The following is a 26971-nucleotide window of genomic DNA, read 5'->3' on the forward strand; positions in this document are numbered from 1 at the left end:
GTGCTGAGGAGGGATATTCTGTGATCAAACAGGAGACTTTAGCTGTCTTGTGGGCAATTCAACATTTCAAGATTTTTTTGTAGGCCATTCCATTTCTTTTAAGGACACATCACCAACCTTTGGTCCGAATATGTACATCAAAAGGCATTCTGAATCTAACTCCTAGAAATAAGACGTGGGTTGAGGATTTGTCAGATTGCGTGTTTTACACTGAATATGTATCAGGTACAACCAACAAGGCTATGTTTCCTGTATCCAGACTTCATATAATTTGGGGAGTGCACATGTCAGGTAAAGATAAATTAGATGCACTTTCTGAAGCTGGTTCGTTGAAGGAAAATGCTTTGGATACTAATGAATGGAATCAACATAATAATGAGGACAAAGTCCTTTAAGTAGTTTCAGCGTATTTGGTTAACGTTTGGCCGGATTGTACGGATCTACCCAGTCCAGGCAAAGGCTTTTGGAATGTGCGGGACAAATTAAGTCGTGTAAGTGGAAACGTTTTCAGATGATCAAAACAATGCTTCCTCTGGGACTGAGAGAAAATGTGATCAGTTATTTGACTCTTGAGAGACATGTGAGTAGGAGCTTAACTCAAATCAGGCTGTGGCAGTGGGTCTGGTGGCCTGGTGTGGACCACTAAGTTGAAGGGATAGAAAAGGACAGTTAGTCTTGCACCTGAACTCACAAAAAAAGGTAATGCATCCACCACTTCTGGCTCCTGTGTAATTTACATCTGGCCAAGTTGGGCTTAGTCTTTGTAGGTTATTTTTATTTGTTGCCCCAGGAGGAATGTGAAGTCTTGTGGCAGTAGAGTACTTTCAAATGGTCATAACCAAGTATGTTGGTGCTGTGAACACAAGAACTGTAGTTGACTTCCTTAAAGAAGAATTTACCAGGAAATGTATTCCAAGGTTTTTAGTCAATGACAATCTAGTTCCATCTCCTTCCTAAGAGATACATGAATTCTTAGTATGGTTATTTTTGTCCATTTTAGCACTGCTCTTTATTCTCCACAAGCCAACGATTTGACTGGACAAATGAATAGAGTAGCTAAAAATTGTGAACAAAAAGAAATTGACCATGGAGTCTCATTTGCGGAGATTTGACAAGAAATTTGGTGTGCCCATAGAGTCACTCCGAATTGCATTACTTTAGAATCACTATGTTTCTCACTTAAGTCACGTTGCCCTAATCCAGCGTGGTTATTACTTGGAATTACATGGGTGATGAAAAGCTCCTTCTTGAAGATGTCATTGCTAACCAATGCAAAATGTACCAGAAGTACAAAACCAGGCATGATTCCAAGTACTTTGGCACGTCTTGTGACTGGAATATAGGTGACTAGGTCTGGCAAAAAGCTGGGTTTTGTGAGTAAAGCTACTACCAATTCAATGGGTGCAATATGAAAGGTAAAAAAAAATGTTGTGATGTTGGATTTTGTTGACATCGGGAGAATGTCCAGATTGGTGAAAGCTACAGTATTGACCAGGTGTAATTGAAATTTCAAATGTTCGCTAATTCTGTAGGTTCATGTTTAATATTCAACTGTAAGCTATGAGTATAATTTTAGAGCAAATTATATTTCACTTCTCTCTCCTTTTCCTTTCACTAATGATTTACTCTCCTTTCTTCCTTCAAGTATAGTACCCTAATGGTTAAAGTTGCTACCTGCATTTTTTGGTGTTTTCTCCTTGTGCTCAACATCTTATTTGTAATGTGTTTGTTTATATTAAATAGGGTCAAAGTGTGTTATAATCCATTTGTAATATACAATTGCATTCTTATTGTTTTGGAGCCATGTTGTGTCATAGTGTAGGTCACCATTCACTTGAACCAGGTTGGTAGTAGAGACAGTTGCCTCTGGGGTAACCTGTGAGTTGGCTTTCCTTGTCCGCCACTCGTAGATTAAAAAATCACATACCTGCATGTGGGAGTCTCTGGTGTCATTCTTAGAGTGGTACTTAACAGAGTGCCTCAGCCTTTAAGGCACACTTCCACACAAGAAGAGTGTGGTTCTTGTTTTCATTGACTAGAACGGCTACCTCAACCTTTTTCACAATTAGACCCTCTTTCACGAGAGTCTTGAAGATGTAAGTTGTTCTGCAGGTGGAAGCACCTATAGAAAAAATGATCTAACACCTCATTCCATTGAAGAAAACCCCTCCTACATTAGCCTACCACAGTGATTTGATATATCAACAATAGCGTTAGTGCTGGTCAGTCATTATAGTGTCTGGAAAAGGCAAATAAAAACCTGGGGAGGCTTTTAATAAGAAAAGCCTGTATGCTTCGACTTAATTAAAGAGGGGCCTTAAGTCCAGAAGTTAATAAGAAAGAGGCGTAGCCTAGGCATAGCTATGACAGCATGGTTACTGTAAAGTTGGGAGGAGATACCACACTGGGTATAAAACAAGCTTGACAAGTAAGAATTGCAAGAATATTGGGCAGCACGTTCCATAAGAAAGCCACTAAGATGGACAAGAAAGAAAACACAAACAGAAACCCATGTGCATTCACACACACAAACACACATACTCGCACCACACATATTTTCTTTTTTAATATCTTCGTTACCTGTGAACATTCATTGAATATCAAGATGTAACATAAGTGGCAGTCATGTTGATGTGCCTCTGGAGATTCAGGCTACTAGAGCATTTTTCAGACTATGGCATTCAGTGACCTCTTATTTTGTCTCTTCTCTCTTTTTTGAACTCTGTCAGGTGGAAAGTGTTCCATAAAGGCTTGCCCAGATGTATTGATGTGGATGACGCCAAGGAACTAGACTTGAAATTGAAGTACTCAATTACCAAATTCACAAAGTATGCAGTACATGACATTGTTTCGTAAGTATTAGAGGTCTTCGCGATTAGAGCAAATATATGTTGGATTTTCAAAAGAAGCCTTACTCTCTATAGCAATTGGACTTCCTAAACAATAGGGAGATTGTCCTCTTGCAATTGAGATAATGTATGAATCATAAGGGTCAGCTGGGGTAGCCAGGAACAGGTCATTAATCCCATCATGGTGCAGCGGCACCACAAGGATGTGTTTTGGCTCCAACTCTTTTGTATATCAATCATATAGAAGAGGCCTTATCTGCAATCCCAGCGGATCCCCGACCCTAGCAAAGCAAAAAATACCTACCCTCCTATTCGCAGACGACACGCTTCTCGTCTCAAAGACTCCAAAGGCCTTGCAGAATCTATTAGACCCCTTAAAGCTCTTCTACGGTGGGGGCTTGAAATTAATACAGCAAAAACCAAGCTCATGCTCCTAAACCCTCACAAATCTTTTACGGGTAATCTGTTTCTAAATGACTTCCCACTGGAGAGAGTCAGTTCCTTCGACTATCTGGAAGTAAAACTTTCTGATGATATGGCCTGGAACCACCATCTTAACAAGAACTTACTCAAAGTTTCACAGGTGACCGGGGTCCTGTGTAAAGAACACCGCCTCTCCCACACTAAGCCTGTTGCCCCAGCATTAAAATTGTGTAGTTGCAAGGCCATGAGCAGTGTCTTTTATGGTGCTAAGCTTTGGGGAATGACACATTCCAACTATTTGGTATCCCTGGAGAACAGGATCCTTAAACATTTGGTTTCTCTCCCATAGAGTACTCCCACTTGCCCATTATTGCTAGATATGGGTATCAAACCCATAAGTGACTTAGTGAACTTCTGCCCTCTATTGTTCTGGTATTGGCTGGTATACACCCCGGAATTATCACTGTATGCTACCGCCTTCCAAGAGATTTGCGCCCTGGATTCCATGCATAAAATTGGTTGGACAAAACATGTTAAAAGACTCCTGTCACACATAGGTTTAGTGGGACACGATATCCGCTCTCCACCTCCCCTCACTAAAAGTCAGATAATAATCTGCAGTTTTAGCTGGCAATCAAGTGCGACTGACTGAGGAATTTAACGATATTAAGTGCAACTGCACCCTTGAAAGTTACCTCGATAATATTAAAGTGCCGGCCGATAGAAAATTATATATTCAGTTTAGATTCGGCAGCCTGCCCATTAATTTATTCACAAATCTATGTCTGTCTAACAAAGCATTATCAATGGGCTGTCCCTGTTTTCCCTCTCCACAAGAATCCATTGCTCACTTCCTTTTTGAATGCAATGCATACACTAAACACAGGAGTAGATGGCTCTCTCCTGTTTGCAGAGAACTTGGCACTCGAGATCACAGAACGGCTCTGCGTATACTAAAATCTGACGCAATACCTCTATTTGTGTGTGCTATTGCAAAATACCTGGAAATTGCATGGGCAATCAGAAGAAAGGTGGTGAATCCTTCGGGCCTAACTCTATGACCAGCATCTGTGTGTCTAAAATTCCTATTAAAATATTGCTGCCATAGCTGATAGCAAATTTGAAAGAGCAAGCAATATTGTTTAGTATTCTTTTAAGTTTTTTACCGTTTTGCAACAAATATTTACAATATTTTAATGCTTGTATTTTATAGACAGATGATTGATCCATCTCCTTGATATATTCATCATTGACAAGAATCCATATTGAAAATGCTGTCTTATTACAACAACTAATGTAACATAGAGCACTTAATACAGCTCCACCAGAACTTGGCTTAGATAGAATATGTATCTGCAAGTCTGCCTATATTTTAGAATCGGGGTGGTTTGCATTTATGAAGACATTGAGATGTATGTACCTCCCGTAGTTTAATTATATGTCTATTTTTATCCTTGCAAGTTTTTACATTTACTGCTACCTTTTAAAATTGTACAACTTTTATTATTGAAATCTTTTGATGTATATTGATATACCTGCAACTCATTCTTTGACTCTGTGTCTTTTATGGTAATTGTTACCGAAATAAAGATTTAAATCAAAAAAGGTTTTCCTTTAGAAAGAATTTCAAAATCTTTTCATCTGGCTGTTAGGTGAGAGGGCACAGCTCAGAGACAACTAGCACGATAAAGATTTGAAAAGGTCGCTATATTGATACAGGCACACATCACATCAAAGAACATCCCTAGCCAATTTGCTTTACAAAACTACAGTCCTCACTAATAAATCAAGTCTCATCTACCATGTATCCTATCCCTTACCCCTAGAAGTTCCCCATTACTTACCCCAACTGTCCTACCTGCCCTGTATCTACATTCTGTATTCGGAATTATCCATAATCATAACCTTTAGCTTCCTGCTTTCAGCAACTGTGAACCCACTCCCCTTCTCCTCCTTAAACCCGCTTTACCCACCCCAACAGCAAAAATACGATTGAGACACGCCAATCCCTGGGCAAACCGCCAGTGCACCGCCAGTGCATCCACAACAGAATCTACAACAGAATCCTTGCCAACTCCAGCAACTCCAAAGGAAGTCTTCAGTGTCATCTAGGAATTCATCAAACCCTGCAGCAAGGCAAGGGACATCACCCCGTCCCTGGACTTCCACGACAAACTCAAATCAAACTTCCACCTAAAGATAAAAAACCTCTACAACAACTTCAACTATCACATGCCCGACCCCACAGTCAGCCCATCAGGCGACAATGCCAGCAAGACCACCATCTCCGCCTGGACACCGATCACGACAGAGGAGAACGCTGCAACCATGAAAAGCATTCACTCTGGGGCCCCTACAGACCACTGCCTACCACACATATAGCACAGAGCCGCCTCCACCATCGCACCCATGTTGCAATGCACCATCAACACCACCTTCGAGACCAGCTCCTTCCCCGATGACTGAAAATGCGCAGAAGTCAGGCCCCTGCTCAAGAAGCCCTCGGTGGATGAGACAGACCTCAAGAACTATTGGCCCATCTCGCTTCTCCCTTTTGCAGCTAAAGTTGCTAAGAAGACAGTCAACATAGAACTGACAAGGTTCATCAAAGACAACGCAATACTCAACCGTTCCCAATCCGGATTCTGAATCAACCACAGCACCAAAACCGCCCTACTCACTGTCACCGACGACATCTGCACCCTCCTCAACCAAGGCAACACCATCCACTTGACAGATCAGCAGCTTTCGACACCGTCTCCCACGGCACACTTGCAACCAGACTGAACTACACAGGCATACAAGGCACCGCCCTCGAATGGATCAGATTGTTCCTCACCTGCAGGAGCCAAAGGATCACACCTCTACCCTTCCTCTCCAAACCCACAGAAATCAACTGCAGAGTTCCACAGGGATCATCACTCTGCCCTACCTTTTTCAACATCTACATGGCTCCCCTCGCCGCCATCGTCCGACAGCACGGCTTCAGCATAGTCTCCTATGCCAACAACACCCAGCTCATCCTCTTGCTCACCGAGGGCCCCACCTTCCAGGAAGGAAGGCAGGACGTCGTAGCCTGGATGAGCAACAGCTGCTCAAAACTCAACTCAGAAAAGATGGAAGTCCTTGTCCTTAGAACTACCCCTGCGGCATGGAACAACTCCTGGTGGCCCACTGCCCTTGGCAGCCCCAGACCCCCACCGACCACGCATAGTACCTCAGCATCGTACTCTACTCCTCCCTCTCCATGAATCAACCAGTCAACGCAGTCACCTCCAGCTGCTTCAACACCCTCCGCATCCTCTACAAGACATTCTAATGGATCCATCCGAGGCAAGGAAAACAGTCATCCACACACTCATTACCAGGAGGCTCGACTACGGAAAGCTCCCATGCCGGCATCAACAAGTCTCTACTCTGCAAACTCCAGACAATACAGTACACCGCCGCCAGACTCTTCCTCGGGGTCCCCAACACAAGCTCCACTGGCTCCCCGTCGGGAAAAGAGTAACCTTCAAAATACTCACCTACGCCTACAAATGCCTACACAACACCTGACTTCAATGAAAGAATCACCCTCCACATACCCAAACAAAACTTCCTCTCGACCAACCTCCTCCTCACCAAAAATGCCCTAATCCACAGAGCCAGACCAGGGGGAATATCCTTCTCTTACATCGCAGCCAAGACCTGGCAATAGCTCCCCACCAACATCAGATGTGTCCCCTATCTGAACACTTTCAGGAAGTCTCTGAAGACCTGGCTCTTCAAATATTATGGATCTGCTGACCCCCTCCCCCCCCCACAGCTCCTTGAGACCCTCACCGGTGAGTAGTGCGCTTATAATTCCCATGATTGATGATTGATTGACCTGCCTATAGCAACATCATCCAAACCATGGCACACCAGATTTAACAAAACATGTCAGATATCACACTGCCCCCCAAAACAATCTGGGTTGGGTAGGCAGTTAAAAAACATCCTTGCATCCTAACCTATACTACAAGCATCATGTACAACACTACACAAAATTGTAATTGTTAGCTCAACTACCCCCTCCTTATATCCCACTACCCTCTTCTGCCTACTAGGGCTTCCCAAAATTACATCACAATCCTCTGGAGTGTGCCACCTGCCCAATATCCCATGGGGCACACCTCCCCGGGTTGGCTACCCCCCTAGCTCCTATTGAGGGAGAAAGCACGGCACATAGTACTGACAAAGGCCACATTATTCAAACAAGGGCACATCACAACAGAGAACATCCCTAAGCAGTTTGCCTTAAAAACCTACCATCCTCATTAAAATCAAGAGTCATGTACCATTTAACCTACCCCATCTCCTAAAAGTCCCTTAACATCACCTACACCAACAATGCTACCTGCCCTGTATCTATCTACATTCTGTATTCTGAATTGCTTATAACCGTAACCTTTAACTTCCTGCCTTCAATAACTGTGAATATACCCACCGGGTCCTCCCTTCAAACTGCTTCCCCTAGCCCAACAGCAATAAACCGATTGAATCACACCATCCTCTGGGCAAAATAGCATCTAGAAAAAAATTCTATGGGTTTTTCTGTCCCCTCTCCAAAGATCACTCCTTCTTTTAACTCCTCCTCTTCTGTTTCGAAACTTAAATATTCACTGTTTCTGCCAGTTCTCCTAGATTGACTTACATAGTCGTACCCCATAGCCTCTCCCAAGGCCTCACTCATCTGCATCAAGTATGTCTATGCCATCCTGAACTTAGGTACACCATCCTAGTAGAAAAAATGAACTGCTTCATAATGCAAATCTGGGTGCACTATCCTGCCAATTCCTTCTTCCCTTCAAAATGTGCATAGCCCCCTGTTTATCTTGCTTATGGCTCAGTCGCTGCTGGCCTTTCCACTCCTGCCATTTTCTCCCCTTCATCAATTGCGATCACAACAAATGGTTCCCACCCACTTTTCTTCAAATTGCTTCATTGCCTTCAGCAATTCCAAACATTTCACCCACCCCAGGTCATTCTCCCCCAGTTGCACCACTAGAACATTGAGACAACTTCTTCCATCCAACAAATTGTTTAACACCATCGATAGCTCCCACCACAACAAACCCCCTTTTCTATGAAGCAACACCCTACTGAGTTCTATGTTGTCTATGGTAAGCTTTAATTCTGCCCATTTCACAAAGGAATGACCCACAATCCTTCCAAGATTGTGCAAAAAACAGCATATGTTCAATCAGACACACAAACTCTGTTCCCCTCATCCTCTACCACCCTCATGTATCATTTGGAGCAACTGGAAGACCACCTACCCAGCCCATTATCCTCTCAGCTGGCCAACCCCTCTTGCCTGCCTCCGTAGCTACCTCTATGTGAAAGAAATGTGTGCCAAATTCTATCGGTGGTAACCCCAGCCACCCCCCTGTGTTTCATAATATTGCTACCAGTTTAAAAGAAATAACCACTGACCCATCCTTGTGCATAACAATGTTGTCTTCCACCCTTCCTCTCTCCCTTCTGAACTTGTACAATTCACCCGGTATATTCTTTGCACAGAATATTTTGCCACTATAACCATCTTACCTTTTGCCCTTTGGTCTGTTTTGGACTTACACAGTCATATCACAATCCAGTCTCGTTCTATTTCTACACTGTCCAAACCAATTCTTCCACCGCTCTTTATTCCTAGACGTTCTGTTACCCAAAATGTACTGAAAAATTTCCAGCTCATTAGTAACACGAAGAACTCTGCCTCTCAGGCGTAGTGACACAGAGAGGCCAACTCTCTCACCACCTTCTGTAAAACTGACCACATTAGTGATCAAAGTTATCTCCCCCCATCCTAGCTCTTCAACCCACCCTTTCAATAACCTCATACCCAACTCACTGGTCGATGGGGTATATTCCCAGAGCAATTTCCCCACGTACGCAATGCCTACCAACTTACCAGAGATTGTAACCCAGGAATGTGTCTTGTCTACCAAATTCATGATAAACTGAACCACATCTTCGCATCTAACCACTCCTTATCTACTCTCTTCTGAGCCACAGGTACCAAAAACTCTGTCCAAGCTTGTACATATGCTTGCCTTATGACTGCACTAGTGACCTTCACACCAAATGCAACATTCTTTGATGCCCTTCTGTCATAGCTCATGTGGCATCAGTGTTTTGTCTTCATATGCTCCAGTAGCTAGCCCACGGAACCTCTGCCACTGCCACTGCAAATGAGACAGAGTGTGTGCATTATTACTGTCCATACCCGGCATGTGCCTTGCTCTAAAGATAATATTGTTTTGTTTGCTGACCAAAACAAAGACTCTCAATAACTTAAGCACCGACACATGCTTGGCCAATTGCCTGTTCACCACATGCACAACAGTCAAATTGATCAACCCATACGTAGAGGGCCACCACCAACAGGAAGAACTCCAGAAAAGCAATACTCATCCAAACATTTTTCCATGCCTGTGGCCACTGCTCAGTGTATTAATGTCATCTCCAATACAGGCCAAAACCAGCACCCCGCCGCATCCAGAAATACCTGCATTTCCCATTCCCTCATGTCCTCAAATCTCTCCAAAGTAATGATATTACATTGCTCCAAAAATGCTCATCACATCTTCAAATCCTCCTTTATACCCACTGACAATCTCACCTTGTGATGCGGCATACCTCCCCCACCAAAGCCAGGCCCAGTCTCCTGCAGAAAGACCTCCCTGCTCGGACCACCATGCATGTAAAATTCAACATCCTAGCAGGACCTGCACCTCCCCCAATTGGACATTTTTCTTGGCCAACATGTTGTCCAGAAAAAATATCATTCCCCTTTGCTTGTCCTATGGCAGCTTCACTTTCACCCACATTCTATCTATTTTAATCACAAGGAATGTCATTGTTGTGTCAGACCCTACAGTGTTCTCGTCTGCTCATGTTTCCACTACATGGATCAGCAGCTCATATCTGCTGACAGTCCATGGACCCACAAATAAGATGTTGTCCAAGTAATGCATCGCTGCTCTTTTAGCTGTCAAAAACATGAAAAGCCACTGGAAAACTGCCCTGAAATACTCAAACAATGTACATGAGATGGAGCAGTCAATGTGATGAACATAGAAAATTTCTCAGGGGTCTCACTGATACTTGGTCCTTTTAAACCAACAAAGAAGAAATTGGCACAGAAGCTGAAATATAAAATACATATTTATTAAACCTCAGATGAGGGAGACTACGTCACACAGAAGCCTTAGCAAATGAATGAGGCAGTCTAAGGAGTACAGAAAACTGGGGCCTTATATTTGCTTAGGGTTACATAGTCAGCATAAGACCAAGGGGCAGTCCTGGCTCATGAAAGCATGCAAAATGACTAATATGGACATGCAAGATCTGCTTCCTCTACAAAGTGGGAGGTGCTAACAGAGGCTGTTTTTGGCAAACAGATCTTAACATTTACAGACTACAAACAGTTGCAAGGACAGCTACAAGCTCAAGTGAGCATGTGCGAAGGTGGAAGATGCTGAAAATAGTTTGTTTCTAGGCAGATTACAAGAGCAGTCAACACTGAGGGAGGACAGATCACATGGCGAGCACTTGGCAGCACATGGCTAACTAAAATGGCTGCCAGAAATACAAAATGGCTTTCAGCTCATGCTAACAAATCCGTCCAATAATTAACAGATGGTCCTTTTAGCATGAGCTAGAGACATTCCTATGATTCAGTAGGAACATAGAAAATATTTGCATATTAATTTTCATAAATTTATCAATTTCCTAATTCATTGCTAGGTGGGCATTTTCCATTTTAAACATTTCAATAAGCGGGTATATATAAGCATAAGCAGGAATTCAAAGAGAACGGAGCGTCGGGTTATCATTAACATACAGCTAGCAGGCGAGAGTAATGACCACTATTACAAACAGAATTAACATTTTTCCTAGTCCTAAACAAAAGCAAATCCTAAAATTATCTAGTAAACATTTTCAGGGCTCTATGCATTTCAGTGACTATTCATTTTTAATTTCAGAATAGCCAACAGCACATATCTAATAAAAACATTTTCCAACTGACTTTTACATTTTAGGGCTAGAACATCAATCATATCTGGGACCAGGAGGACCACACAGGGCCATAAGAATTAGAATGAAGAGCTGCAAAGGGCTGCTCCTCCTTAAAAATGGGACGACTGAAGGGGTACATTATTGACAAAAAAGAAGAAGTCTTTGGGGAAATTGAAGCCGCTGTACAACCAAGCCAGAGGGGAGTCTTCTCCCTGTGTCCGTTTGAGCCTCACAGGCAGGCTCTTGTTGTTTCCACGGTGGAGCTGCACAACTCGCAACTCAAGAATTACAGCCCAGTTTCAAGTGAAAAGTCTCTTTTTTCAGGATAGGGCAGTCACCCACCAGGCAAATGCTCTTAGCGATCCTGTCTAGTCTCTCAGGCAGTTCGCCAGTTTTCTTCACTTCAATCTAACAGGCACCAGAGACACAACACCTGTACCCTGAACTCAAGTCCTTCCCTAACTCCTGTATTGCTCTACTGGCGCACTGCTCATTCGTTGGGGCCACACATTTGCATCCAGCGTGCCCAGGTATCTCTTGACCAACAAACAGAGGTGCAAACTTGCATTCACTTTAGGACCAGGATTCAGAGGCCTGATGCTAGGATCTCTGAAGCAACCCTTGTTTCAAAAGGGGTCACCTCAAGCAAAGCCTCCTCGCCATTCTGGTCGGTATGTGACTCTCAGCTGGGCATGATCCACAATTCCTCATTTCTGATTTGTGACCCCGTCTTTCGCCCAAGACAGTGGCAGGGGTACTCACTTGATCACAGGGCTTCTGCATTCACTGAGGTCCTAGTTGCCAGCAATGCCTGTGCTGGTTACCTTCACTTTGGCTTCAAACTGGACTGGTGCTGACTCCCCAGGCTGAATCTGATGTCCAGGCCCATCTGGCAATGGTTGTAAGGCAGCAAATATCTATTGGTGGACAGAACAAAAGGTCTGTAGACAAGGCACAGAAACAGTCTATCAACAGAGAGGATAGTCTCAAAATATTTCCTAGTCTTAGGACACCCCATATATTAGCAAGGCACCCAAGAACCACTTCCATCTATCTATGTGAGAGTACAAAAAAACCAGCCTGGACCTATTGGCAAGTATAAAAGGAACATCACCCAATCCCAAGCAGCCAAGGAAGTCTGTATTCATTTACTAAACTCAGAGGAAAAGAGAAAGACAACACTGACATACCCTAAACGCTTACATTGGTGTATTCCTGTGTGCTAATCTGAAAACCCTCAAAAAAGGAAATGTTCTACACTTTTGCTAAAAAAACTTTACATTACTTGTACAGGACTGCAGACACTTCTAAAATGATTCTTCTTAATGAAAGCACCTACATTGTATGCTTTAGGACCATTCTCTAATGTTATAGGGGCAGCCGGAAAATCTAAAACTGCTAATTTAACAGGGTTCTTATCTATAAAACAACATTTCCTTCAAAACATTTTCGCTAAGGATCACATGGGCATCTTCCCTGCATTCTACTTGTCATTAACCGAACTATGCAACATCAGCTCTAATAAGGACTGTCAGTTTATTTACACAGACTAGCTAATAAAAAACTAGCAATGCCCTTGCAAACCTATGTAGCATGGAATAACATACAATAATGGTGTTATCACCTAAGAATTTTAGAACAAAAACTACCCACATCTAGCTCCCCTTAAAGGGCACACAAGGGAACAACAATCTAGACTACTGATCCTGTCATAATGTCATCAAACAGGATGGGCAGTAACATAACATATATACTAATTCATTTTATTAATGCTAACAATGTTTAAAACAGTATTACTGAATAGTCAATTAAATGTCTCATTGCTATTTCACAGACAATTTAGACAGGCTAAAAAAAATTGAGAAAAGGAGAGCGCAACATTCATATTACCTAGCCTTAATTTGTAGAGGAGCAAGCCTCCTACCCCATCTTGACAGTAGGAAACCTGAAACAGGTTTCACTTCTGTCAACACTATCAACCCTTATTTGTAGCAACTGAGCATAAACAAAGTTATAGGAGGTACATAGCACTTTTGAAAGAACTAAAAAACATGAATACCCAAACCCTTTTAGCAAATGTACGAATGAAACCTGAGGGCGAATGAATTCAAACTAAATTTCATTGGCTCAGCCCTAGTAAGCACCAATCTAAAAGCATTAGGGCTGTATATATGGCCAAGCTCACATATACAATTGTATTGTGGTATATTCATATGAGTGCATAAAACTTGCTTTTGCCAACAAAAAAATTAAGCACAACTCCTCCTTTTTCCTTGCGCTGCCATCTTGTCTTTCAAAAAGTTTCAGATGTCAAAATGTCAAAGCAGATCTTGCTCTGGTAGCCCTGCCAGACTTCTAAATATAGAACTGACCTTTAACTCTTCTCAGCTGTCCTATTCTATGTGCACATTTTCAATGCAGCTTTCCCTATTCAAAGTTACCCTGAAAACAGAAAGCTGACCCATTCCCCTGTTTGTCAGTTAAATAACTTCTGCTGGCTTTTTATACATATTGTCAAATATAAGCAGTGTGCAATATACTTGTCTAACAATATAGAAGTCAACTATTTGTATTATACCTAAATGTATGCATTTAATAAAGCCTAAGGCACTTTTAAAAGCTGCTCTGAATGGAAAAAAATGCTGTTTAAATAGTGATTTTTGCCCAATTTCGACTTTGATATTTGGGTCACTTGAAAAAGAATATCCTATAATTTTTTTTCATAATAGTCATCCTCAGAATGTTCTCTAGATAACCCCGGAGTGAGAAATCTCAAATAATCATATATACCGTTATAAAAATGAGTTTTTTACACCTGCGCAGAGTGAAATCCATATGCAAATATCCTCATTATGCGGTACAACACATCTTAAATTACATTTTAATGCTAGGAGGTCACAGTATGAGTATTACGCTTTATAAATATTAAAAAAAGAATTTAAAAGCACTTATTTTTTTAAATAATTTTTCCTAATTCATATTTTTTTTATTTTTTATAAAACTAATCATTTTGATAATTCCACATAGGAAAAGCAAGCTTCATTTCTTGCCTATCATATTTAGACGCATTCATTCACAATCCTAAGCACAGAAGCCTAACTTGAAACATGGAACATTTTGCGCCACTTTTTTTTAAAAGGACAGTCATAGTATTATTTAAACATCAGAACCAAGAATATGCTTATAAAAAAAGCTTTAGAAAAGGAAATCCCTACTTTAATTGTTTTCCTGGTATCTAAAATAATGAACCTGATTTTTTTAACTTTTTAAAACAGCAGTCTGAAATGCAGGATTTTACAACAGGCTTGCACTGCAAAATCCTAGCTGAATCAACATCCCTGTCTCTCCGTGGCCTACAGAAACGACAGCTGTTTGCTCAGCTGCAGTAAAAACACAGCTGGTGGAAAGCTTTTCTCAGTGTTGAAATGAAAGCATGGGGACAGTCTATTTAAAACTGAGGCATTTCAATGCATGTTCTATAATATGTGTTTAGTTCAGCAAAAATGTACTCAGATGATGTGTTTGCCTGTTAATATCCAATACAATGTATCTAAGGAAAATGCTGTAATATTTTTATAATTGTTAATTTATTGCAAAACACACACTTTCGTTTTGTTTTTTAGCCTAGTTTATTCCTATTCAATGTGAATTCTAAATTTATCTTTTAAGCATTGTCATTTTGTACATGTGCATAATTGCTTACTCTATAAATTAAATAGTAACATATAATTATTTAGCATATCATATGGTTCATTTCTGGATTTTTATTTAATTTTTATTTAATATTAATTAAATGACATTTTGCATAACAGACTGATGACAGCAAGAAAAAAACACAAACACACACATTGAGCTCATTCCAGACATATAGAGAAGAGGTCATACACTCAGGACACACAATACAGCACACTTAAGGCTAGCAATCCTTACACAAAGAGCACTATCGCTATTTACTTACAGAAGTATCACTAATGTGAAAACCACAAACCACATGGACATTTAAACACACATTTAACCCACAGATCAACACCTAAGACAGAAATAAAGGACAACCCACAGACTGTACTTAAATCAAACCATTTGTAAATATTAGTTGTAAGTCATATTTAAAAGAAGAGCTTCTCAATAGTATTCAAAAAGACTGCAAAAAAAAAAACTCCCAACAAACTGTTTTATTTCCAAGAAGCCAAAATACACTCAATTCACTAGCTTTGTCTGGCAGAAGACCAAAAAATTATTCTGCATTTCTCCATTCATAAAATTGCGCAGAAAAAGGATCCTTGTTTGTATTATATCCATATTTTAATTCCATGGGGATACAGAATCACCAAGGAAGAAATATGTTTTTGTACCTAAACCTATCTAGCTATTCCCTCAAGGGAGCCGGCTAATTTAATTCACATCTCACTATGGTACCTCCAAAAAGCAACACATTCTTCGATGTGTGCTTGAAACAGGCATGCCAAAAATATTGCAGAATATGCAAACATTATAATCAAAGTAGTGCTTAAGGTACTCTTCGTACGTTGCGCTGTTCAAACAACTTCAAACTGAGAAACATTTCCTCATTACCTGCCTACATAAATTGCAATTTACATATTACATACATACTAATCAAAAGTTGGCCAACACAAATCTAGGCCACAGTAAGTGTTACTAAACTACCTTACCAATCAAAGGCATCAAAACCAACAGCAAGTGCCACAGAACGACTCTAACCAAACAAATGGTTGTCCAAATTCTAACTGCCAAGTTGTGACTGACCTAACGGTCTTTTTAGAATACTCACGCCAAAAAGCTTCTCAGTCAGGGGTGACATCATGTGGAGGATCAAAATCAGGAAGATCAGAAATATCACCAGAATCTCCGTGCACAGAGTACCTCCTTAGTAGAGTCCTGTCCTGTCCTCCTCGGTAGATTTCAGTCTCCTGACAAGATCATTCCTTAGATAGCCACTTCTCTGATGAGGTCCACGTTGGAGCGCCATTTGATGAACATAGAAAATTGCTCAGGGGTCTCACAGATACTTGGTCCTTTTAAACGAACAAAGAAGAAATTGGCACAGAAGCTGAAATATAAAATACATATTTATTAAAGCTCAGATGAGGGAGACTACGTCACACAGAAGCTTTAGCAAATGAATGAGGCAGTCTAAGGAGTACAGAAAACTGGGGCCTTATATATGCTTAGGGTTACATAGTCAGCATAAACCAAGGGGCAGTCCTGGCTCATGTAAGCATGCAAAATGACTAATATGGACATGCAAGATATGCTTGCTCGATTTACTGTGCAAATCTTATTTACATGCTGACAATTCTTGTGTCATTCATGGACGGTCCTGCCTGCTTTCAAGTCTTAGTGACTAGTATCAGGGTACACACAGATGTCAGCAGGGAGCAATTAACTTGCTGTCACTGAGGTATAGCATTATCCAAACAGTCAGACAACAGCTGCAGGCCATAGGAGCAGTCAGTTTGCAGCCCTGGAATCACAGTATCTTGATGTTGCATTCCCCAGAAGGGAGGCCCTCTCAAGGTAGTTGGCCCCAAAGACCCATAATGCTACTTGATGAGGCGGGCTCACCCCGGCCTCAGATGTGGTAGACTACAGCACACTCAGGGATCTGTCTCTTCAAGATGTACACAGAGCCTCCCTCCCCTGGGTGGGTGACTAATTCCCTCCAGCAGAAAATCAAGAAAACGCAAGAGTTAGAATTAAATCTAACTGGGCCTGGAAAGGGTACATCCGAAGGATGCAGTTTACCTGCGAGCATGCTGCCTGGGGTAGGGCATGGCTTATACTTGGTATATTATTTCTCTGCCACTTTGCAGCTTCTAAACAAAACTGCGGCTTTGTGGAAAACAGTAATTTTTCTTTGATGTCTCTAGACAAAAAAAATGTGTTTCTTCAATTGGTTTGTGCTAACAGCTTACCCCATAATAGTGTTCTGGATTAACTCAGGTGGTGGGAAGCAGTAGTTGCAGACACCTCAAGTTGAGTCTGTGCAGTGTCTTAAAGTCCCACCTGCAGCCTTTACCACAGCCTTTACCACCTCATTACACCCTGTGGTGAGTTGGGAAAGGGGGTGACAATATTCCCCACTCTCTGATTGACATAAAGGCTTAGCACATGCTGGGTCTGGTGGCTTAGTGGGTAACTGCAGGCCTGTGTTCGACCTCATGGTCACAGTTTCGAATCACGGCAGGGTCACTCAGCCTTTCATCCTTCTGAGGTTAATAAAATGAGTGCCATTGAGTAGCGTTACTATAAACATCTGGTATTCAGTGCCATGATACCCTTCTGGGCGAATGTCCACTTTTCAAATACACGTTAGGTTAGAACTTCAGTGTCTATGTCTCTAAGGCCCATGGCTAACTTTACCTCCCTGTTATCAGGGGGTGGAACTGGCCCTTGATGCTAGGTCTTTGCCAAGCTGATGACCTCACAGTTCTTAGAGCAGAGTGATTGTCAGCCCAGTAAATATGTTCCAGACTCTGGGCACGCCTGGGGAAGAAACTTGCAACTTTAGGGAAAGTGCCGTGATGTGAGTGGCAGTCCGGCAGACAGTGGTATAGACCCACCTGGACAAGCACATTTGTATATGTGGATACATGATATTTGACAGTTTTTTTTAAATCTCATATTTTGCATTGTACATTGCTCTCTTTTTTACATTGAAAGTAAAGGGGGTGAAACGCTTACGCCCTGTCATAGAAACAAAAGCTGTTTAGGGGACAAAATGCCAGCTTAATGTCGCTTGCCATTTGTTCCCCCTTTAGTACTGCCTTTACCAAGTCAATTCCCACACCAACCAATGAATTGGATACTGATGCCTATTCGTCAGTATGTATTCATTTACTGAGTGGCATTCCGGCCACGATAGGTGCTGTATCAGAAGGAACTGCCCAGTTCCTTCTTCATAACTGCCCCAATTGGGGACATAAATAAGTTCTCCAATGGCCATTCATCAAAAGGACCTGAGATTCTGCCCTACCTAATTTCATCCTGAAGCTTGTTCGTCACCACCAACAGGGCTTTTTTCACAGATTTCAAACTCTTTTTCCACCTCTTCATATGTACATCCCAGTATAAACTCTGTGTCACATCCCTCTCTTAACAACTCCCTGTTTTCCTTGTTCTCATCCCACAGTAGCCAATGGTTAAGTCTCTGTATCTTAATAGGTGTAAGAGCCCTTTTTCTGCAGGTCCCAGTGCCCTACGTCCAACAATTGGGTATGGTTGTTGCCAAACCACAATGTTCCCCCTGTAACCCTTCATCAAAGTATGAGTGAGTGTCAGACAGCACACATGGGACAATCATGTCAAAATGTACAATATTTCCATCTGCAAGATCCCCAATTGTATGTCCCGCACGCCCACATCTGGCCTGCATGACCTCTACCCATGGACCCAACCCCTCATTGGGTGGGCCACCCCTCAAAGGGCCGATAGACAATGAGAAGCTGCTAGCTGTAAATATTGTTTGCTGCTGACCTCGCTGGTCCCATGGTATGAGCTACAAATCATTGTCCAGTTCTCCCTATTTTCCCTCTTCATCCACTGCGAAATAAGCCCTGAACTTTTCATTGTACCTCACACATGCATAGTCGCTAAAGGCAATGCGTACCTTCCTAATCACATCCATGTACTTAAACAACAGCACATACCTTCCTGGAATTCTTTCACGATACACGCTGGCATATATTAAAAAATCTGCAGTCCTATTTTACATTCTGACTGGTACCTTTTGCTATTTGCCCATCGCATTCTTCCTCTTTAAACCCATCATTTGCCCCTATTTCCCTCTGTAACATCTTTAAGACCTCCATGTATTCCCCAATCCAAATTGTCTTTTTTGTGGATGTCAATAGATTTGTTTCCAAGTGCTTTGTAATACCCAAGAAGGGCACTTTCTTCATTCTTAGCTCTCCACTTTCTTTTTTGCTTCCTTCTTCTATGTCCTGTCCCTCTTGGGCCTTCTCTATCACAACTCCAGCCTACCCAGTCACCAATGTTCCTCCCACTCCTGACAACTTTTTTCCACTGACAACCTTCCCCAGCCCCACATTCTTAGTCAGGCCATCTGATTCTACATATTTATCTGTCACATAAATCCCCTTTCTCAATCATTTATCCCTGCCCCCTCCTCCCACTCAGTGCCTTGCATCTACCCACTTCATTTCCATTACAAATTTTTCATTCATTCTTCTCAAACCACTTACCAGCGCGTTAGATCAACTCTGGCATCAAAGCCTGCTGCCTTTCCAATCTTGCCTCTGCCTTCATACCAAAAGTGTCCGTGACTGTCATTACCCCACTGTCCTGTAACAAACTAGCTAAATCATGTCACCCCAAACCACTCCTTCTCCGCTCCTGACCTCTCTAGACTAGTCTCCACCAACTCGCACTCTTTCAGCTCATCTTCCTCATAGTTTAGCATTAACTCCATGCTGTCTCCTCGTGAGATTCCATCACCATTGTCTCCACATGACAGGTTGACTAGGAATTATTCATCCTACCAAGCATATTGGGCCCGCTTCTCATGCCAGTCAGAGGCAGCCACGCCAAACCGTCCTTCCCATGCTGCATAAGTGTCCTCACCTGAACTTAAATACCGGAGGACTCTCCATACCTCAATGCTTTCTGGTCCTGTTCATCGCCACAAAAGTTTATAATAAGGGTACTCCCAAATTTGCTTTGTAGGTCTAGAGGGGCAGAAATAAACAACAAATACATATGCAAAACCTCTAATCTGACCTGTTAATCATTCAAAGTAGAATTAATCTAAACATTTCACAGAGATGCAACCGTGATAGAAAATATTCACATGGACATATTATTCTTTAGTTTTTCATTTATGTTCATTTTCATACTTTAGAATTGAAAAAAACATTTTTTGACTTTTTTTATATTTTCAGACATAAAGCAAAACATTTGTTTGATTCAGTGCTAAAAACTCATTATTAACACTAATAATTTGATTTTGAACCCCACATAAAAGCTCCACAGTGCTATCAATCTCTATATAACTGAATCCACCTCATTCATTCCAATACCACACATACTTATACCAGTAACATAGTATAATAAAGAAACAACAAAAGACATCAATGCAACTGAGAATCCCACATGATCATTAGTAGATGAATTATCACGTATTTCCCTTGATAGATTATATATCATTCCTTCTTTTGGTTCTCGTTCCTTCTTTGTTTCTTAGTACAGGGGTCCCAGATGCATAGGGCCCTGTCTACTAAGGCTCCTCCAGGCCCCTGGACTGTACCACCCACCCAACATTCCCGGAGAGTACACCTCCCCCTGGTCAGCTGCCCCCATGCCTCTCTTGCCATGGGATGTCCAGTGTTCAGAAAGCATGGTTCCTGCCTTACGAACTATAATATAAATGGGATGATATTTTGTTGAACACATTTAACCTCACCAGGGCCAGACCCTATGCCCATATGCATTTTGTGTAATAGTTTGTTCCTGTAGTTCAGTTAAATCACGTGTGATCAAAATCTGGAAAAAAGAGTGAACCATTTACACATTAAAACATACATCATGCTGTCGGCATTCAAACAGGACTCTAACATATTCCCTCATCTCCCATCTCAGAGAACCATATTCGAGTACAACTAGTAAGTGTAAACCCTACTCCTGTTTCTGAAACCAAGGAGGATAGGAAAATAGACACAAACAGTACTAAAATGCAATTCTCTGATAGGAAAATAGACACAAACAGTACTAAAATGCAATTCTCTGTAGCCACCCTCCCAGCCCCTTCTAAAGTACAGAGCAAACTTATGTTCCCAGGCGAACATCTGTCTAAAATAGTCCCATCTACTCTTGTTCTGTTCTCCAGGCAAACCTTGGAGCATTGTAGATACCTGCAGGACCCCATCTCTGCAACTCCATCTCTGGCATATCCATCCAGGTCTAAACCCCTCTTCCCATTGGCAGATGATCCAACCTCTGGGGTACCTCAGTTATTAAGTCTCAAATGTAATTTCACCATATTTCCTGGAATTGGTCAAGTTTGTCATTGAGGTTGGATATTATTCTATCACAGGAGGCAGTTTTATACATTTCTTGCATTCTTCCCTCTTCTGCTGGGCAAGTAATTGTTCTCCATAGTCTTAAAATGGCCGCTTTCATCATGGCTAGCATCATTGGGAACCATTGTTGTAGTGGAAAAGGAATGTCTGAAAATGCTTCAAATACCTACAGCAGAGATGCTTGCACATCAGGTGGATGCTACTCCACAACGCGTCTTTGCTAGAAGTCTCTATCTGCACCCTGTATCCATTTTGACTTTTAATAACGTCCTACTTGCTCTGCAAAAATTGCCTTTGTTTCTTAATACCATCACCATTGCTAATGGATCATGAGTTATTAAATTGGATTGATGCTTTATCCCCTGCTTCAATCCAATCACAAATTGTTCCAAAGAAAACATGTCTTCTTATGTTACTTCTGAGTCAATTCCCAACCCACTCCCTGATCCTACATAATTTGTTGTCATGACTTAGAAATAGTCTTTCACTGCAAGATGTTTACATCTCACTATTTCCTCCCTATCGAAAAGATACATTTCATATATCGTCACTCCTCTTCTACTTTAACATGGTGTCACTTCAGAGCTTCTCTTCACTTTTTTACTGCTTTGTCACCATCCACACAAACTCTAAGTAGCAAGGGTGCTTGAATTGGGACTATTGATCTGCTGTAAAACCATAGGGCACAAAAATAAAATATGCTGTCTATTTGGCATTGCATTTATTCCGATGCCTATGATGCAATAATTCTCAGTAATTCCTCCTTTCTCTCATGCACCTAGATTGGAGGAAATCAAAGTAAAAGGCTTTTCCGAATGCAAGGAATCATGCAAACCATCTGAAGACATCATAAAGGCTTTTTGGACCAATAAAACTGCTACTTCAGGTAGGAAGTTCCCATTGACCACAGTTTGGAGCAGGGGTGTTGTGGTCTAGGGGAATAGGAGCAATTTGTGTGTGTGTGTATGTAGGTGTGCACACACAGTGCACAATCCAAGAATGATTGCTGAGTGTTGACTGCCATTCCAGCACTCATTACTACTTATTGATGAGTTATTGATTATCCATTTTCTAACATCCATTGATTGCCCTTTTTCAATATAAGCAAGATTATGTATGCATTTTTTCTGGTTAGCTGGCAGGATTGTATCATTCACAATTAGCCATTGTCCGTTGCCTCCTTTTACTGCCCACAGGATAATTGAATGTTTGTTCTTGCAGACAGCAGGATGAGACAGATTAGCACTTGAAGCCATCACTGTGTAATTTGATCAAACACTGTGATTTATGCCCCCGAGCAACTATTTGCATGTTAAGAATTTAACCCATAGACTTGCAGCCCAGTGGACTTAAAAACAAACATGCAGGTGTATGGAGGTATCTTGGTCAGGCTAAATAGAAAGGCTACAGTATCCCTTGGCGTCCCTCGGCCTCAGAAAAAGCAATCACTGTGGCAAGTGTAGGTACAGGTCTGAACTTTTTGTGTGCACTTGCACCAAGTTGAAGAAGCACATGACTGGCAGTTGCATCTCTGTCTGGCAAATCTCTGATTCTCTGGACTTCAATATCTTTAATTGTCTGGACTTTTACAATCTGACATCTCTCCTCCTCTGTCATGAAATTATTCAGTAGGTATATCTACCCGTACAGCATGACTGGTATATGCTCTGTTCCTGAGAGGTTTTTGGTACAAATATGTTAGTTTGGCTTTATGTCCATTAAACAGTATGCGTCTCAAATTGAAGGCTTTCTTATTTGCTTCAATTACACAACCTGCGTGCGCTATGGTGCCTTTTCTAGCCACACCACTTGTATCACTCACAAGCTCAAAGTGGAAGACTGGTGTCCTGTATATTATGACGGCGGAAAAGGAGTCCTTTGCTTCTTGATATTAACCATCCCCAGTGCAGACTTGGTCAAGCAACAAAATGCTGTAATTCACACTGCATAGTATGCACCTCAAACACCGAATAGCTTTTCTGTGGGTTGATCCAAAATTGGAATGACATTGACAGCAAAACTAATGCCTAGTGGACTGAACTGCCCCATTCTATATATTCTGTGACTGGATCCAGAATGTGAATGAAAAGCTACCAATGCATCAAGGGAGCTGAAAACAACCCTCTCACTACATTATAGTGACATGCTTATGCTTTTTTCTTTTAAATCCTGGAGAGAGCTAAAGAGGTCTCTACCCAAATCTACAAATACGTGTTACATTATTTCATTTAGCAAATAATGATTGTTGAATATATATAACTAAAACAATATTGAGGTGAAATGCAACTTCCTTTTCTGCACCATAGCCCACAGAGTACAAACCTCTTGGCATTCAAGAGGAAGGTGAAGCATTATTTGGAAATTATTTTGCAATCTTAGAAGCTATCATTTTTCTCAGTTGTTGTAGCAAAATATATATGATGAAGGTGCAGTTTGAAAAGCAATGGCATATCATTTACACTATGGGGTCCAAGTGCCACTTAAAGAGGAGCCACACAATTATTGTTTAGATGTTTACATTCCTTCAACTGTGTTCAGTATCAAAAGAATTGTCCATGTCCTCTCTATGAATCCACCCATTCATATTCACATGCAGAGAATACTTTGAGTGACTTTTCAATTGAGCTTTCATAACGATTCATTTACCTGCTCCAAATGTACATATTTCAAAGATTTGTAGCGGTGGGGGCAGCATTTTATTTAGCAAAATGTATGCACACCTCTGGAAAATTGTTGACCATAGTATTTATTCCATGGAAAACTATGGATATTTTAAAGTTGAGTAGGACTGCCTTTTTATGTCAAACAGATTAAATACCAACATCACTGCAAATAAAAGATGTCTTTAGATAACATTGCTCTAAAAAATGATGAATGGAAATTTATAGTACATATGATGGATGTTTGAATTGTAACCATAATCTTAGTAGCAAATTGGGCATATGTGGTGGATATACTCCTGGCAGATATTTCTTTGGATGGCTCTACATATTTAGAGTTTTCAAAGCTAGTTAAATTTCTCCTTGATGATTTTGAAGAATGTTGAAAGCAATAGTGATGGCCATATTGAGGAAAAGTGTCAGGGCACTGGGCTAAGAATTGGTGATCCTTTGATCTGGCACAGTGGAACCTCTCTTAGGGGGTCATTAGGAAAGTCCGCCCGCCATCCCATCGGGAAATGGGACTGCCCGCCATAAGGGCGGGGGTCCCATGGGGCCATTAGGATGCGGCGGCCACAGTGGCGGGCGCATCCTACATTCCTGTCATTGTGGCGGGCGGTGCACTCAGCACCGCCCACCACAATGCCAGAAAGGCATGTCGTGCACTTCCATGCACAACATGGCATGCACCACGCGGTGCCTGCCATGTTGTGCATAGAACTATGCTACCCCCCATGTGCACCCCAACCCCCCAGAGTCCCTGGGGGCCTGCAAGTGGCCCCCGCAAGCATTTACCACTTCCCTTTCCGTGGCGGCATTGCCGCCACGGAAAGGCATGTTTCCGCCCCCATGATAATATGGCTGGCGGTGTCTGACAGACACCGCCACCATATTAAACTCTTTCCCGCCCGGTCAACTTGTTTACCAGGCGGAAAAGCGGCGGACGGTCTTTCCGTCTGCCGCGGTCCCCCCGCCATAGGAATATGGCAGGGGGGAAATGGGTGGCGGGCGGGGTCGGATCTTGGGCAGATCGCCACCGCGTGCAGGCAGTGGCGATCCGCCCGAGATCCTAATGGGCCCCTTAGACTCTGCTAAATAATGGAACTTTTCTGGTACATTATACCACAAAATAAGGAACTTTCCGCGAAAGAATGTTCCCTCACTAAAATTAATATGATACACATTAATCATTGACTTTATTAACCCCTTCTACACTCATGACAAGGTCAGCTCGTCATGGGCATAACCTGCGCTACGCGGATGATGAGCTGACCTTGTCACGTAACGCCAGATTTTTAAAATCGCAGCGCGCAGCGGGAAAACCGCTAGCGCGCATGCGGTTAACATTTAGAACTTCATAGAAAGTCCACATCTGTTAGGGATCAATAGGTGATAATGAGAAAGGAGGCTGCAACAGAATACATGTTGGAAAATAGGTGTTTAGTTAGAATATTAAAACCAAAAATACAGTGAGACAAAATATTGTCTCAAGAATATCGAGTACAAACAAATTGTGAAGGTAAGGTTCTATAGGTAAACAAAGTTTTACTATATAAAATTCCACATATATGTACCTTGACAATATATAGCTTTAAAGTACATGGATGTGAAGTGAACAATAGTTATTCTATTCTTACCTATTTGCCATATTCTTCTCTATATTTTAGTCCTCAATAGATTTGACATGATATTCTGTCCACACAATATTTGTGGTTCCGATATTCTGTCAGTGATTCAGTAATTCAATACTTTGTGGAAGTGGTTTGTTTGGAGTTTCTATATTTGAAGTTCCAGAGAGCACTCCGTTTCCACCTATACGGATGTATGCACATTTTAATTCTCTCTTCGCCCACTGCTGAAACTCATATATGTGTAAACCTCTTCTTTTAATAGCAACAATCACACATTCTGCCTGTGACATTCCATATGCTGGCACACATATAGCCCTTTGCTACTCTTTTCACTACATAATCAGGTATGGTGAATCCCTTTTGTTCAGATTTGGCACTTCTACCCTTCATCAGTCTGACCTAACCTTGGTCAATCTCAATGGGTAGAGATATGTCTCTCTAAACAACACCTCTTATATTATCTCTTGAACCACAGCCCAGGACTTATGCTTGCTACTGTTGCAGCCGATAGCTGGTCAAAAACAAACTATCTCTCTTTTATACGTACATAATTTTAATAATATCTCCATCTATTTCCTCTGTGGGTCCATTACCAAAACATTAATCTGATATTGGTCCTCCAATTCATCTTTGATGTTAGCTAACTGGGACTTCTATATTTAAAGAACGTGAGACAAATCCTTTTGAGGAACTGGAATTAGAAAATGCCAAATTCATGCTAACAACCAACAACATTTTCTGTAGATACTATAATGATGAGTCTTTTGACAAGAGGGTTTACATCAAGAATGCCCCAAACACAATAAAGTTTGCACATGTAAACAATTTATCCTAAGCCTCAATTTGAATAGTCAAGAACATAAATCACATTTCAGATTCAATTTAATAGAAGTCATTTAGTTCCATTAGTCACACAATGTCATACAGATTCAATAAAATAGACATTTGCTGATTACCTAAGGAAAGAAGGGAGAGAAAACAGGGAAAAGTTAATCATTTAGGTTATACAAACCATATGTGCAGAGTTGAACCATAAGGAGTCCCAGGAATGAGTCAATGAACTCTTCAGCCGAAGAGTTATACCTGCACACTTTACCAGCCGGCAAAGTACAAGTAGAGTCAGTTCGTAAAGTTCAGTTTAAATGGGTTTGACATAGAAAAGAAAATCTGCGTTCAGCCAGACAGCATGCCAAGAAGGGAAATTGAAAATGACAACCAGCACAGCTCCTCCTCCAAGGGGGCAATTATACTTCCAAATGTTCTCCCTTTTTGCCCACAAAATATCCTTTCCATCCCTCAATATG

At 41.5% G+C, this 26971-nt stretch overlaps 1 protein-coding gene across 1 annotated transcript in view; it reads left to right on the forward strand.

Annotated features, from left to right (window-relative positions):
- Positions 1–26971, forward strand: part of LOC144798609 (hydroperoxide isomerase ALOXE3-like) — a 413185-nt gene that overhangs the window by 93405 nt on the left and 292809 nt on the right. Inside the window, exons 4-5 of the mRNA XM_078669567.1 lie at positions 2730–2852; positions 22159–22262. Coding sequence (XP_078525693.1) covers positions 2730–2852; positions 22159–22262 — 227 coding nt within the window. The remainder of the gene's footprint in view (positions 1–2729; positions 2853–22158; positions 22263–26971) is intronic.

The sequence above is a fragment of the Lissotriton helveticus genome, chromosome 12 (assembly GCF_964261635.1).
Source record: "Lissotriton helveticus chromosome 12, aLisHel1.1, whole genome shotgun sequence".
Lineage (NCBI taxonomy): Eukaryota > Metazoa > Chordata > Amphibia > Caudata > Salamandridae > Lissotriton > Lissotriton helveticus.